Below are 17012 nucleotides of genomic sequence, written 5' to 3'. Positions count from 1 at the left end.
TGGCGCATGTCTTGTAGCAAATTTTTTATTTCTCTTTGGAATATGGCCGGCGCTGAAGCTACTCCGAAAGGTAGTCTGTTGTACTGGAAGAGGCCCTGAGGCGTATTGATGGTCACTAGCTTCTGTGAGCTCGTGTCAAGTTCTATCAGCTGGTAAGCGTCTTTCAGGTCCAGCCTCGTAAACTTTTTGCCACCTGAAAGTTTCGCCCAGTGGTCCTCAACTCGCGGCACAGGACATTTTTCCAGCACTGTGGCACCGTTAATTGTGACCTTGAAGTCGCCACATATGCCCACGCGGCTGTCTTTCTTCAGCACAGGAACGATTGGGGCTGCCCACTCATACGTTTCTGACGGGTGTAAGTACCCCTTCTCGTTGCATTCATTGCAATTCTTCTGCAACTTTGTCTTGCAATGCAAAAGGAATCGTTCGTGGTTTGAAGAATTTTGGAGGTGAATCTTCCTTGACTAAAAGTTTGGCTTTCACACCTTTGAATGTTCCTAGTCCGTCCGAAAATACTTCTTTGTAGCAAGTAAGCAGCTCGTCAACGCTCATAAGTGAGTCAACGGATCTGACGTCATTTAGGTCGAGCTGAAGCGCACTGATCCAGTTTCGTCCGACAAGGGTTGGACGCTGGTCCGGAGCTACAAACAAAGGCAATGTTGCCTCTCTTCGTCCGAACTGGACTGAAACGGTAACCTTGTCCCTAACGGCTGTCAGTCTTCCGCAATAACTCTTCAGAATTACGTCTGATGGTTCTACTGAGAGCTCGGGAAACCGCTGTTGGAATGCGGTCTCCCCTATTACGGAGACACTGGCCCCCGTGTCTAGCTCCATTCTAAGAGGCCTGCCTGCGACTTGCAAAACTGCTACAAACGGAGGAATTGTTTTCTCGCTGTTCATCTGCCACGTCTCGTAGACCAGTGACGGGATTTCAGGAAGATTTCCACGGTCCTCAAGGCTGTGAACTGGCTGCTTTGTTTGCCTTTGCGTACTGTGCTTCCTTAACACTTTCTTTTGCTTCGTGTTGGCAGCCTTTGAGCGGCATACTCTGGCCAGATGCCCAATCTTGCTGCATGCGTTGCACCGGGATTTGGCGTGCTGGCATACTGTTGCGTAGTGCGGCTCTCCACAGCGATAGCAACTTATCGTCTGTTTCATTTGCTTGCTTGCTTATCGCACTGTGAACTGTCTGCGCTTAGATCATGCACTGAGCTTGCATCAACATGCTTGAGTCTCTTTTAGCCGTCTACATTGCAATTAGAAGCTTGACTGCTGACTCGAACGTCAGGTTTGGCTCTTCAAGCAGGCGTCGTTGCATTGACGCGTCATTAATGCCGCAAACGAGTCTGTCCCGCCGCATGTCAGGAAGGAAGGTGCCGTACACACAGTTTGCTGAAAGCTTTTTCAGTGATGCGGTGTAGTCGCTGACAGACTCCTCCGGTTGGCGAGAGCGACTATTGAATCTGAAGCGGCAGACCACCACGGAAGGCTTAGGAATGTAGTGGCCCGAAAGCACGGAGAATATCTCGTCGATAGAGACTTGATCTGGAGTTTTAGGCGTCAGCACGCTCCGTAGTAAGGAGTAGGTATACTGGACCCGCAGCATGTCAGGAACACGGACCTTTTCTTCTCCTCTGGAACGCTGTTGGCGTCGTAGAACAGCTTGACTCGCTCCAAGTACTCCGTCCAGGGTCCTCCTTGCCCGTGGAATGGCTCCAATGCTCCGTAGGTCGGCATGGTTGCAGATGATGCGATGCCGGAAAACTTTCACCTCGTCGCCAGAATTGTTATAGTATTGTAAAGGGGTGAGCTTAGAAGCGAATGCCGAAACGGGCCACCGACATGCCCTATCGAGGGCGCGGGAAAAGCGCCCCGAGTACACGTTGCTGGCGGGAGTCAGACTGGCCCCTCTGCTTGAAAAGCGGGGGAGAGTTTATTATCTTTTCCCTCTCTTTTTTTCCCCGTTTAGCTGGGTGCCGCTGAGAAGGCGCCTGTGGTGTCCTTGGCGTCTGCTGCATTGGGGAATCGTCACAGGTGGCTTGAGGGACGGCCACATTTTCCGTGCTCCTGTTACTTATGACGGAGCAAAATTGCGAAAATATCAAATCTGAGCAGAGGCTAACTATTTAGGCCCGTGCTTAATATTGAGCTTTCCTCAAGTTTCCTTCGTCGCATAGCGCAGAAGCACAAGAAAAGCGGCCGTCGCGCACGCTAGCTAAAGATTGGGCCGGCTTTCCCTTTGTATATAGGACGCCTCTCAGTACTGGCTTGGAACGCACACATTCAAACGTTTCCTGCATTGCGATGAGAACGCTCGAACTAATTTGCCAAGTATTTTGCGCCTGAATGGGCACAAACACTTCGGCAGACCTACCATACGGACACCCCTCCTGTTTTTATTCTTATTAATGCGAAAGCTTTTCTTGTCTCGTGAGTGGCGTGTACAGGACCTGCCACCAGAGCGTGTCCGCATGAAAATGGCCATTTGAAAAAATAAATTCGCCGGCATTGCTGTCTGAACACAGGCCCTCTGTGTGGCAGGGGGGCACGCAACGCATACAAGCTACGAAGCCGGGCATTGGCCCTTGAAACGTCGAAATGGGCCTGGCACTCAAAACCTCGCGGCCGCTAATGCCAATCAGCTTTCGCTTATTAATGCGCCAAGGCGGCAAGCTGTTCTGTGTCTCTTGCTCTTAAAGTAGAGATGGAGACTGGCTTAAATAGTTAAAGCAATAGAAATGGCACACCTGGAAATTTTGTACTTCTTCAGTTACTCAAATGCCTTTTTTTCCGAAGTGCCCCGCCAGGAAGTTCACGGCAGCATAAACCAAGCGATATGAGCGTGTTCGTCTTATGCTCCAAGATGCCTGTACTTTTGCATGTATGTTTATTTTTTCGAGCGATAAAATGTTTGCACGATCAGTTAAAAACTTTTTGGGCAAAATGGCGCGTTGAGTTTTTGTATTCTGGCTTTATTACTCTTTGGATAGGCATACCTTGGCAGTATCAAAGACTAACTTGACTCGTCGAGCTGCTAATTGGCAGCTTTTCCCTACAACCCCTCCAACTGTATTGTAAAACGAGAAAATGAATTGACTGATTGATTTAAATTCTTGAAAGAGAGGGTCATGATTTAAGAGGGTAATTTTTTTTTAGGAGGGATGGGCGAAATGAGAAAGGGTTGATGAAGTGAGGTGTGGGCGAGGGAGGCCGGAAAAATTGCGAATCGGGGATGAAGAAAATTTTGCAGCAAGAGAATACAGAACTTGTGTTACACTTGAAGAAATAAGACGCTACACAACATACGAGACAGGACGCGATGCCGATGATACTGGTCCTGAAGTCCGTGAAATGCCGCGGGAACGCGATCGAACCGAAGACCGCAAGCAAAGGAAGGCCTAGTGTGCACGTGAGTGTACATACGCCAAAACTGGCCTGTGAGACGCCCAGCCGGGCATTGGCCCGTAAAACGTCAAAGTTGCGCCTTTATCGTCGTTCTGTCTCATCTCGTGTGTTTTGTAGCGCCTTATTTCTTGAAGCGTAACATGCATGTCCAACTAGCCCAGAAACAAACGTCACAGAACTTGTGCTTCGAGTCCCTAATATGAGGATGCTGAACTTTCATCGCGTTCGAGTGTCACAAGCGGAGGGGGGGGGGGGGGGGGGACTTGCTCGAAAAAATGCGCCGCGTCCCCGGCTCTTTGTTATCAGTACCGAATTTTTTGTTGAGGTCACACTGCTGTACGTGCATGCTGTCACTCCTGATCGTGGCTTGCGTTCCACTGTAAGGCGTTGTGGGAAGCGGTATCAGAGCTCAATGTTGCACCGACAATCAGACGATAATCTTATGGAAATTAGCGTTCGGGCAACGGAATTTCCGTTGAGGTAATCTCTCACCCTGAGACGCCCCGTGGTACTTTTTCCGACACAGTTACTGCTTCGGCGGCTGGTATCTGCTTAGCTGTCGCAAAAAGATTTAGACAGTGACTAATGGCAGCACTTCCGATTCGTTATTGCGCAACACCCCATAAAAACCTCTTCTAAAATTTACTTTTCCCCCAAGATCTATCAACATTTGGGTGTGCCTGCTATACACTCACGCAAGGGAGGAACCCGGTGCGGTTCTGCGCGCCAATCCTCTATTGCTGATTCTCCTATGACCGGGTATGGTGAACAGCAGGGATTCGATCCCGAAGCTTCAGGATCAGCAGGCGAACGCTATAGCCACGGAGCCGTCTCGGTGAGTTTGGCAGGCTTAACGATGTTTTATTGCTCGAGTTATCTCCCAGAGAACCGAGAATCTTTTGCTGATACGACGCATACCACTAGCCCATCATTCTCTACAGATTTCTGGCTGAGTAAACGGCAATTCATTACCGCATTTGTTTAATTTTTCTGCTAGAAGACTCATCACCCGTCCCGAGCTTCAGTACAAGCTCACAGGTTGCTACACGCTCACTGCCTTCCAGTGTCACAACAGAGGGACGTGATGGAAAAGATGCGTAGGGCCACCAGGGCGGCGCTGCTTCTCCTGATCCAACGCAACGTGCTGCACTCGTCGCCCGGCGGCCAGCTGGGTCCGCAAGCCGTGACGCGGGGCCTGATGCAGCTGCTGGTGGACACGCACGCCCACGGCCTGGCCCTCACAGACCAGCACCTTCGGGAGAGCGACCTGCCGCAAATATTGAATGACGCGCAGGTGACCTTCTTTCTAAATCTGTTTGAACCTCTATCCGCTCGTTATGGAAATTTGTTTAGGAGGACTGCCCAAATGTTTGACGAGTAATCCCAAAATGTGTTTCTATTGCTGCCATTGTGTGGAGGGTAGTGTCTCCACAAACGGCAGCACGAGTACACAACAGTCGGAACGATAAATAAAATCTTTGCTGCCAAGCTGTTGGACACCCGAACGGGTGCTATTTTTGCAACCGGCAATACGAAGTCTACAGACGAAATAGCTCTCACAGTCGGGTAACTATATATGGCTGATGCTACGTGTACGCACCGTAAACCCAGGCGAAGAATCATTACTTGTGATTCAGATTGACCGGAAAGTGAACACAATACACAGACGTGCACCCACTGCGTGTATAACACAGTTTGCACCTGTAATAAACTAATATCATTTGTTTCACTAAGCGGAAATGCCAGGACAACAGAAATGAATAAGTCGAACACAGGCATGCTCAGAGCTGATTTATTTAAGCATTTGGTCTACGATTGAAGTATAAAAATATTTGGTCCACGATTGAAGCGTAGTTCTTCAGCAATCTAGGAGAACAAACCGAGTTTTATATATTTCCTGACATGTGGAATGTCGTATTCATTATTTTAAGACCTTGCTACTTTAAAATGTTTCAAAAGGAGAGCGGTTGTCATTTTCTGGGCTAGTATATACGCCTAATTTAACCGGTGCAATAGCCTTATGGGAGGCGTCAGGCTTGTTCCTAGAAAACAGTTCAGGTGGTCTTTTAAAAGGCCTCTTGTGGACGAATTCCTTGAAAGATCATTTCAGAGCAACTACTGTTAATGAGTTGTTTCCCAATATCCCAACATCCGGCTGTTTTGTCTGCAGAATGGGGTAGCCAGACAAGAAAAGAGAGAAGATGAATAAAAACTTACAAGGTGGTTACCATTGAGTAAATGAGATACGGCTATGCCTGTTTGCGGGAGTGAACATAATATGGTATATTCATTATTATTTACCTTTTTCTTGGTATACTTCGCAGTGAAGTCATTATACCGTAAGTCGCTACTTCACCGTGTTTGAACCACTCAGCCGCTCAGAGTGGAACATTGCAATGTGGTCGTGAGGGACGTCACTGTATGGTGACCAATCAGCTTGGCATGGAATGCAAATGCCTGTGTACGCCACAGAATCGGGACCTGCTTTTCACAGCTGTCGCTGTAATAACAAAATAATTGATTGAGAGAAAGAGAAACACAGGAACTGTTTTAGTCTCAATGGAGACCTGAACCGCGAAGGGATGAAAGAGAGAGTGGTAGAGAAATCGAGAGTAAAAGCCGGCTGTGGGTAGAGGCAGCCGGAGGAAATCAGGGGAAAGGCGCCGCCAGCACTGGTCGGTGCCTGGCGCGTGCGAGAGAGGGCTGATGCGACCGTAATGACGGTGGCACTGGAGGAGAGCGCACGCGCCCTCGCCGCGGGTACACTTGTGGCGTGATCTGCGTGGCTGCATCGCCCGCATTTATTTATTTATTTATTTGTACCCTGAAGGTCCGAATGTATTATAGAGGGGATTGAGGATACATTAAAAATTCAGCCTAAACAGCAACAGCAAGGAGGAGAGAAAACAAAAAAAACCAGGAATACATAATAAGTGTAGTGGGAATATATTAATATAAAATAAATACAGTAGAGATACATTCAGACAGTAAGTAAACAGTGAAAGGCAAATTTTATATAGAAATAAACAAATACATACTCAGTCTCTATGAAGACATGGAATCGGCAATGAACAAAGTGAAATCACAGTACACTGTACTTACGGGCGACTTGAATGCGAAGTTGGGCAAGAAGCCGGCTGGCAACAAGGCGGTAGCCGAAGAGGGGCAGGTTCTAGGAATAGCAGGGGAGAGCTATTAGTAGAATTCGCAGATAGAAATAATTTACGGATCATGAATGCCTTCTTCTGCAAACGAGAGGACGAGAAGTGGATCTGGAAGAGCCCCAATTGTGAGACTAAAAATGAAATCGACTTCATACTGTGCGCTCAACCTGGCATCGTTCAGGATGTGGACGTCCTCGGAAAGGTGCGATGTAGCGACCACAGAACGGTAAGGTCAAGAATTAGCTTAGACTTGAGGAGGGAACGAAAGAAGCTAGCGAAGAAGAAGTCCATTAACAAAATTAGGGATAAGAGGGAAAATGGAGGAATTCGTGATATCGCTGCAGAACAGATATTCAGCCTTAGCTGATGAAGACAATCTTAATGTCCAAATCATGAACGATAATCTGACAGCTATCATTACGGAGTGCGCAGTAGAAGTAGGCGGTAGGACCGTTCGACAGGATACCTGCAAGCTATCTCAGTAGACGAAGGATCTGATTAAGAAACGCGAAAGCATGAGGGCGTCTAACCCTAAAGACAGGATAGAACTAGCAGAGCTATCGAAGTTAATAAATGAGCGCAATGTAGCCGACATAAGGAAGTTCAATACGACGAGAATAGAGCATGCTCTAAAGAACGGAGGTAGCCTGAAAGCGGTGAAGAGAAAACTAGGAATTGGTAAAAATCAGATGCATGTGTAAAGAGACAAGGATTGCAATGTCATTAGCAATATAGTTAAGATAGTTAACGTAGCCGATGAGTTCTACACAAATCTATACAGCAGTGAATGTATTCAGAGCGTTATTGAGAGAGAGAGAGTAGTGCACAGCAATGCGTCATCCCGCCAATAATGAAAGAGGAAGTAAAGAATGCCTTACGAGCAATGTAAAGAGGAAAAACAGCTGGTGAAGATCAGGTAACAGCAGATATGTTGAAGGACGGAAACGAAATTGTGCTAGAAAAGCTAGCCAACCTGTATACGCAATGGCTATGACCTCGGCCGTACAAGAAGCTTGGAAGAACGCAAGCATTATTTTAATTCATCAGGAGACCCTAAGGACTTGAAAAATAACAGACCGATCATCATATTGTCTGTTGCCTACAAGGTATTTACTAAGGTAATCGCTAATAGAGTCAGGGCAACCTTAGACTTTAATCAACCAAATGATCAGGCAGGCTTTCATAAAGGATATTCAACAATAGGACATATTCAAATTATCAACCAGGTGCTAGAGGAATGCGCAGAATATAACCAACCCCTATATATAGCCTTCTTTGATTACAAGTAAGCATTCGACTCCGCGGAAACCTCAGCTTTTATAGAGACATTGCGTAATGAGGGTGTAGAAGAGCCTTGTGTCAAAATACTGGAAGATATGCATAGCAACTACAGAGCTACCATATCCTTCATAAAGTTAGCAATAAAATTCCAATAAGGAAGGGCGTCAAGCAGAGAGATACGATCTCGCCAATGCTATTCACCGCCTGTCTACAGGAGGTATTCCGAGGCCTGAATCAGGAACAGGGTGGGATAAGAGTAAATGGAGAATACCTAAATAATCGGCGATTCGCTGATGACATTGCCTTGCTGAGTCCCTCACGAGATGAATTGCAAAGCATGATTAATGATTTACACAGGCAGAGCACAACGGTGGGTTTTAAATTAAAATGCAGAAAACCAAAGTAATGTTCAGCAGCCAAGCAAAGGAACAGCAGTTCACAATATGAAGCGAGGGACTGGAAAGAGTAAAGGAATACTTAGGGCAGGTAGTGACAGCTGATCCGGATCATGAGAGGGAAATTACTAGAAGGATAAGAATGGGGTGGAGCGCATATGGCAGGTTCTCTCAAATCATGAATAGCAGTTTACCAATATCCCTCAAGAGAAAAGTGTACAACAGCTTTATCTTGCCGGTACTCACCTACGGAGAAGAAACGTGGAGGCTAACGAAAAGGGTTCAGCTTAAGTTAAAGACAACGCAGCAGCCACGGAAAGAAAAATGATAGGTGTAAAGTTAAGAGACCGGAAGCGGGCAGAGTGGGTGAGGGAAGAAACGCGTGTTAATGACATCCTACCCGGGTTCGAACCCGACCGCGGCGGCTGAGTTTTTATGGAGGAAAAACGCTAAGGCGCCCGTGTGCTGTGCGATGTCAGTGCACGTTAAAGATCCCCAGGTGGTCAAAATTATTCCGGAGCCCTCCACTACGGCACCTCTTCCTTTCTTCTTTCAGTCCCTCCTTTATCCCTTTCCTTACGGCGCGGTTCAGGTGTCCAACGATATATGAGACAGATACTGCGCCCTTTCCTTTCCCCAAAAAACCAATTATATACCAATTATAGTCGAAATCACGAGGAAGAAATGGTCTTGGGCAGGGCATGTGATGCGAAGGTATGACAACGGCTGGGCCTTAAGGGTAACGGAGTGAATTCTAAGAGAAAATAAGCGTAGCAGGGGGCGGCAGAAGGTTAGGTGGGCGGATGAGATTAAGAAGATTGCAGAAGAAGTTTGCAGGCAAAGGGTTAATGCAGATGGCAAAAGATAGGGTTAATTGGGGAGATATGGGACAGGCCTTTACCTTGCAGTGGGTGTAGTCAGGCAGATGATGATGATGCTCAGAGAGAACCATTAATGACTTCGCGGAATGTAATATTGTCAGATATATCTGCGATGTCGTGTTGAAGGTGATTCCAGCTGACACAAGTTCGGGGCATGAGTGAGTCGTGAAAACATTTTGTGTGACAAGATTGGATGCCGACGTTATGAAGGTGATCAATGCGTGCTGATATATAACATGGTCTTGACAGTAAGTTTTCTTTGAGAAAGCTATTTTGATATATTTTATGAAAAACACACAATGAAGCTATTGACCTGCGATGGGAAAGAAGTGGTAGGGACAAAATTGATGTCATGGCGGTTACAGTGTTTTTTTCGGTGATAATAATAAGAAAAATTCGCGGCGGTTTAGCTTTCGTTAAGCCTGGAGTGACGCGATAGCTACAGCTGGCCGGGTGGAACTTGGTCACGTTACCAACCACGTGACTAACCACGTGATCAGGCACGGCGCCACGCCGCCGGCAGCTGCTCCGCACCACGTGACCAACCACGTGACAGGATGGCGGCGCAGCCACAGGGTGGCGGCGCCGCCACGCTGAAGGCTCGAAATGCTACCGTAATGTAGCTATCACTACAAAACGGCAAGCGCGGTTCTGCACAGCTTCCAAATCTGAAACGAGTGAATCGATACCAGTGCTCAGACAGATGCAGCATGTTCTAACTTGGACCGTACCAATGTTTTATAAAGTAATAATTTTATTCAACAAGATGAATGTGAGAAATTTCTGCGAAGATACCCAAGCATGCGATCAGGGTTATTTAATACGTATTTAACGTGAGTTTTCCAGGAGAGGTCGCAAGAAACGTAAACACGCAGATATTTATCAGACGACATGGTTTCGAGAGACACATTGTTAATATGATAAGGAGAAGGGGCATTAAAGAGCCGAGAAATGCGCACATGCTTACACTTGTAAATGTTTAGTTGCATGTTTCAGATATAACACCAGTCAAGAAAGTGTTCTTGGCTTTAAAAAAGTTGAAAGTAAAAATAGCCAAATTGAGCAAACTTTTTCTGGCTTTGCGCAAAATATTGAAAATCTCGAAAACGCAGCAGGCGTTCAAAACCTTATCATCTATGGCCTAAACGAAGCAGAAGATGAAACGCTCGAATACCTCGAACGCGAAGTGGCTGACAGGGTTATCAAGAGAGGAGTTAAAGGTGCCAATTGTAGGAATCGAAAGACTGCACCACCTTGGGTATAACCGGGAAGGTAAAACACGGCCTGTGATATTAAGGCTGCTTGATTTCAGGGACAAAGTTAAGATACTCACGAATTGTTCCAAGCTGAAGGGATCAAGTTGGTCCGTAAGCGAAGAGTTTTCTTTAAGGGTTCGAAATATCAGGAAGCAGCTTTGGGACAGTGCCAAATCGAACAGAGATATTAAAGAGAAGGTTTTTTTTTTTGGTGTTCGATAAGATTAGAATAAACGGAGAGCTGTTTGCCTGGGATGAAGTACAGCAAGAAAGAGTACCCACTGAAAAAAACGAGCACAACCAAGGAGTACAATAAATTATTGCGAGACAGCACAGAGTGTTAGTGCAGTGAACGTAAATGCGAGAAGCGTAGCCAAGGTGGCTGAGCTTGAAGCCTTCCTTCTTGAACACACACCTGATATTACTACTATTACTGAAACTTAGCTTTCTCCTCACATATCTAGTGATGACATCTTCCCACCCAGATACACTCTCCTCCGAAAAGACAGATGCTCTCGTGTGTGTGTGTGGGGAGGGGGGAGGGGGAGAGGGTGGCGATTCTGACCGATGTCTGACATTATCAATATTGAAGCACTCTGGTGCAAAGTTTTCATAGACAAACTGGCTTTCTATGTAGCGACAATGTATCGACCTCTAGGCTCTGGCTCCGATGTATTACATGAATTAATTGAATACATGAAACGTCACCTTAAGTGCTCAAATTGAATTATGGTAACTGATGACTTTAATCTTCCCGGCATATCATAGGAAGTCTTCAAAAGTGGTCTTCAAAAGGCTCTTTTGGGCATGACTTTTAACTTTGATCTTAAGCAGATTGTTCTTCAACGAACACGTGTCACTGAGAACTGCCAAAACATTCTAGACCTTACGTTTGTTAGTGATAAACTTGCCTGTGAAGGGCTTTCTTCGGAAACAGTTGATGGCTTGGCTGATCACAAAGCAACCAAGTCAACTTTTACATGCGAGGTAAAGTTCGTTGAAAGAATAAGAAGGTTTGTCTGCGATTGGGATCGCTCTGACGACTTCAGAATTCTTGAATATTTGCAAGTCTTCTTACGAGTTCCAGCATCATTTTATCGATTCTGACATGTCAGTCGAAAAGCAGTGGTTTATTTTCAAAAATAACGTTAATCACTGCTTGTCAAAGCATGGACCAACTAAAGTCCAGAATATGCGAAAAGTTAAACCCTGGATAACGCGAATTATATACAGGAGAAACGCAAAATTTCCAGGCTGAGGAAACTCAGAAACAAATTTTCATTGCCTAGGTACACTGAAAAAATTCGTGAAAATTCTCGTGCGCTAAATGTAGCCATAAAGTTAGCGAAAGATAAATACCAAAATGTTGCCCTGAGTAATTTCTTCAGAACTTCTCCTCAAAAATGTTGGAGATACTTACTTAACTCAAGGTCCCATAAGCAATATAATCCGCTGCCAACTGAAGCTCTACTTAAAGTGGAAGAGTTTAACCGTTATTTTAAATATGTGTTGACTGCTGGTCAATGGCATATTACCCGACAGAGACCGCGTGAAATCTTATGAAACATTAAAACTTGAGGAAATAACAGTAACTGAATCTCGCCTTGTTGCTTGTCATTGATGTCAAAAAGTCCAGTGGTCCAGACAATATTCCAAATCATTTCCTTAGAAGATACGCAACATAAGGAAGCAAATGCCTTAGGCTTGTCTATGAGAAATCAATTAAAACTGGTGAATTACCACTCGACTGGCAAATAGCTAAATAATTCTTGTTCATAAAAGTGGAAGTTATGACCGACCTTCTAATTATCGCCCCATTTCTATCGCTTCTATAGCTTGTAAAATTCTTTAGCACATTATTCCGAAACAAATCGTGACTTCCGTGGAATTAAACAATTTCATTTGTAGCAGCCAACACGGTTTCCGTAAAGCTTGTCAACTACCACGCAATTAACTGAAACAATTCATGATCTCGCCTTAACTATCGGCAATCGCGGACAAACAGACATTTTATTTCTCGATTTATTCAAAGCATTCGACCGTGTATCGCACCCAAAATTGTTTCAAAAACTACGCATAATATTTGGTTCAGGAAATATAACATAATGACTTCAGGCTTATTTGGCTAATCAGCTCCAGTTCGTTGTATAGGGTGGGCAACGTTCGAAATGTGCTGAAATAGTGTCCGGCATGCCTCAAGGCACAATATTAGCTCCATTTATTTTTATTATCTTCATCAATTACATTGCAGACAACATCGACTGTACGGTCCGTATGTTCGCAGACGACTGTATTATTTACAAATAAATTAGTAGCTATGAAGATCACTAAATTCTTAACAACTCACTAGTGCAAGTTTCCGAATGGTGCAAACACTGGCAGATGAAGCTTATCTTGGATAAAACTATCTCTATGAGAGGAACCAGGAAAAAAATCCTCTAATATTTACTTATAATATTGAGAGGCAGAAATTAATTAAAGTTGATGAACATAAGCACTTAAAAATTTTTATCTAATCGAATTTGAATAAAATAGACATGTTTCGAATATCACATCTAAGGCACTCACTGCGCTCTATTCGTTAAAGCGTTCCTTAACATCTGCTACACTTGACACCAAATTATTAGCGTATGTATAATTCACATGTTCTTTCAGTACTAGAATATAGCATAATTTGTTGGTTTTCGTCGACTAACCACTGCATTGATCAATTAGAAAGCGTTCAGCGAAAGGCTATTAGATTCTTTATATCAAGTACAGCCGTAGCGATTCCCCTACAGCACGTTTACGCAAAGCTGGTCTTTCAACAATGCAAAAAATGGCCAAATTCTTGCGGCTTAATGTTATTTTTCTTCGTTTAAATGATGCATTTCAGATAGATAAAGATAAGTACTTGCCATTTTCTAACTCAGTAAACTCGAGGGCAAAGCATACCCAGCACATTAGCGAGTACAGATTTCATAGTGACACATTCAAATCTTCGTTCTTTCCGCAAGCCATCCGAGATTGGAATGCGTTGCCGAATGATGTGGTCACCTGCAATCATTTTGTTGCTTTTTACGAAGGATTGTTAAAACTGGAATGGGAATAAGTGCACTCTTTTGGAATTTTTATTTTTTTTCTGTGTGCATGATTTATCGCATTGTATTGAATGGCCTTGTTTTTTTTCGCAAGTTATTTTACAATCAATATTTTTTATTATTTCTCCTGTCCTGCAAAAGCCTCCACGATGAAGGTAGCAGTATGTTGTAAATAAATAAATACAATAAATAATGTCGGACTCTAGACACGAGACATGATTATCATCTTTAATTTCGTGGCAAAATAACAATCATTGGCAAAAAGATTAATTGAGCAAGCAATGTTAGCCGGTAAGTCATTTATGTAGATGAGAAAAAGGAGGGTCCCAAAAACAGACCCCTGAGGCACGCCCGAACGGACAGGCAAAGAATGTGAGTTTATATTGTTCGCTGTTACGAATTGTGAACGGTTATAAAGCAATAATTGTAGCCAATTGCTTAATTTAAGAAAGAGAAGCTCATGAGAAACCGCGTCAAGAGCCTCCGAAAAGTCCAAAAATATGCAGTCTGCCTGAGACACGTGGTCAAGGATGCAGTGAAGGTCATGTGTGAAACATATTAGGTGAGTTTCGCATGAAAAAAGACTTACGGAAATCATGCGGGGCAATGCTGTGAAAAAGGAGTTCGATCCTAAGAAGGAGATAAGATGAGAGTATATGACGTGTTCCATGATCTTGCACGGAATACTAGTGAGCGATATAGGTCGAAAATTATCAGGTGATTGTTTATTTCAGGACTTAGGCAGGGGAATCACCTTCCCAATTTGCCAATCATTGGGAGTACAACCTGTTTCAAAAGACTTCTCAAAGGATTTATTAAGAGTTATGGAACTATAACACTTTGTATTCATTAAAAACTTCGAAATAAAGTTGTCAACACCGCAGGCAGAGGAAACCTTAAGATTTTCTATGATGCACTGGATGCCTGACGCGTCGCATATAACTGGATCCATAGGAACATCATCAAAAACAGGGCACACGCGATGAACAAGAGAAACATTACTAGAAAACGCTGCAGCAAATATATTGTTTGGAACGGAAGCACATTCGTTTGGAGGAAATTCACACCGTCAGAAGAAGTAAGTAGTGTTGTGGAAGGGTGTTTCTAGTTGACTACACTCCCAAAATTGTTTAGGATTATTGACCAGCATAGCAGGCAGAGCGCGGTTAAAAAATGTGTTCTTTGCGTTTTTTAGCGCAGCTTTGTACTCTACAGCCACGGGAAAGTAGGCCTCCTATCGTTGTTTAGAATTCAACAACTTCGCAGAGCGGAACAAGCGCTTCTTTTTATTGGCGAGTCTATTTAAAAGATTAAACCAAAGCGATTCCCTGTCGCACTTAAACGATCTTAATGACACAAAAGCGTTAATTAGATGTTCTACGATATACTTAAACAACTGCCAGTTAGCGTGAAGAGAACGCTGTGAAAAGCCTGGTAAGTAAGCTTACAAAAAAAAAACGATCTAGATCACAGTTAGTGGCGTTAAATTCAGCCCGTTTATAATCTCTAATATGTTAGTCTGACTGACGCGGTTACACACAGGAATTTTTACGTCAAAATGCAGCAAAGAATGATAACTGAGACCATGTAAGTAAAAAAAAAATGAAGAGATGAGATCAGGCACGGTAGTTACGAGATCTAAAACATTTGAAGCCGATAAAGTAGTTCGAGTAGGTTTAGAGACTATCTGCGAAAGGTTGAAATCTATAAATGTTGGCAAGAACTTTTTACACTCTGTCGAGAAAGATACTTTAGAATGTGAAGGAAGGCCAGGCCGCGACGGCAAGACGTTTGTGAAAGAAGGATAGGCCGAGACGGCAAGATGGCTGTGCCTGGCGTTTTTTCTAATGGCGGACCCGAGGCGCGTGCCACAAGCGCAGCCGCGGGATGATGATGACGGTATGTACAAGAGAAAGAAGATGATCCCTGGAAGGCTCACACAATCAGCCCGGGGGGTCGGAAGCGGCCATCCTGGCCGCTCCTAAACAACCCATGCTCCGCGGCGCACAAACGGTTTCAAACGGGAAACGTGAACAATTTCAGTACCACGGTGGCGTCGATCGGCTGGAGGAACAACAGGTGTGACACTGTAGTTCACAGGAGAAGTTCGATTGATTACCCGATAGGGACCAAGGTAGCGGTGGACAAATTTGTCACTAAGGCCAGGTGTGCGCACTGGTGTAAAAAGGAGTACTTCGTCACCTGGTCGGAAAGAGACCACACGATGAGCAGAATCGTAGCGACTCTTGCGGTCTTGCTGGCAGGCTTCAGTGTTGAGGCGAGCAATGCGACGGCATCTGGCCACATGGGATACAAACTGGGCAGGTACAGATGTGGAGGGATATTCAGGCGTAGAGAAGAAAGAACTGTCCAGAATGGTGGTGGGAGGGCGGCCGTACACGAGGAAGAACGGAGAGTAACTGGTAGTTCGCTGTATTGCTGTATTATAGGCGAAAGTGACGAACGGAAGAATAGTGTCCCAATTTCGATGATCCGGTGTCACGTACATGGAGATAATATCCGATAGGGTGTGATGAAAACGCTCAGTTAGACCGCTGGTCTGGGGGTGATAGCTTGAGGTTGTCTTATGAAGTGTGGACTATGCGTGAAGAACTTCGGCAACAACTGTCGATAAGAAGGCCTTCCCGCGGTCACTTAGGAGCACCCGGGGAGCACCATGCCGCAACACAACAGATTGCAAAAAGAAATTTGCAACCTCTTGAGCTGAGCCAGTGGGTACGGGTGCTGTCTCGGCGTATCGCGTAAGGTGGTCGACAGCTGTGATGACCCAATGGTTACCTCGATCGGAGAGAAGCAGGGTACCATATAAGTCGATGACGACGACTTCGAACGGCTTGGCGGGACAGGGAAGGGGTTGTAGGAGGCCAGCGGGTGCAGAAGTCGGCCGTTTGTGAAGTTGACACAGGAGGCAGGAAGCGACGTATTTTGCAACGATGGAGGATAGGCCAGGCCAAAAGAAACGTCTCTTCACGCGGTCGTGTGTTTTGTGGAAACTTAGGTGACCGGCAGTAGCGTCATCGTGGAGAGCCGCTAGGAAATGGGAGCGAAGCCCCCGCGGCACGACTGGGACCCAGTGGGTTCCATAGGGGCAATACACGTAGCCACGTAGGATGCCATCTACGAGCTTGAAGTTGCGTAGCTGTCGGCGGAGCCGAGTGTTGGGTGGTTTTGAAGCGCCGGTAAGGCGGTCGATGATGGGACGGCAGTAGGCGTCGGCTAGTTGCTTCGAGCGGAAATCGTGTTTGTGGTCGGAGTCGTCAAAAAAAACTGCAGTGATGTGCGTCGAAGAGGGTGGGCTCTGGTCAGAGGAGGAATGGCATTGCGTAGAAAAACAGCAGGCTGAGTCCGAAAGTGGGCAGCGAGAAAGCGCGCCAGCGTCCTGGTGTTGGCGACCCGATTTATAAAGGATGTCGAAGTGGTACTCTTGTAAGCGTAGAACCCAACGGCCAAGACGTCCTGTCAAATTTTTGAGCGAAGACAACCAGCAAAGTGCATGGTGATCGGTCATAACTGTGAAGTGGTGACCGTA

The 17012-nt window shown here is 45.2% G+C and overlaps 1 protein-coding gene across 1 annotated transcript in view; it reads left to right on the top strand.

Moving 5' to 3' along the window:
* The window catches only part of LOC144123748 (uncharacterized), a 117819-nt gene that overhangs the window by 54187 nt on the left and 46620 nt on the right, over positions 1 to 17012 (top strand). The window contains exon 8 of the mRNA XM_077656514.1: positions 4470 to 4699. Within this exon, the coding sequence (XP_077512640.1) occupies positions 4470 to 4699 (230 nt within the window). The remainder of the gene's footprint in view (positions 1 to 4469; positions 4700 to 17012) is intronic.

This window comes from Amblyomma americanum, chromosome 3 (genome assembly GCF_052857255.1).
Source record: "Amblyomma americanum isolate KBUSLIRL-KWMA chromosome 3, ASM5285725v1, whole genome shotgun sequence".
Lineage (NCBI taxonomy): Eukaryota > Metazoa > Arthropoda > Arachnida > Ixodida > Ixodidae > Amblyomma > Amblyomma americanum.
Note: the sequence above shows the minus strand (reverse complement) of the source record. Positions and strands in the feature narration are given on the sequence as shown.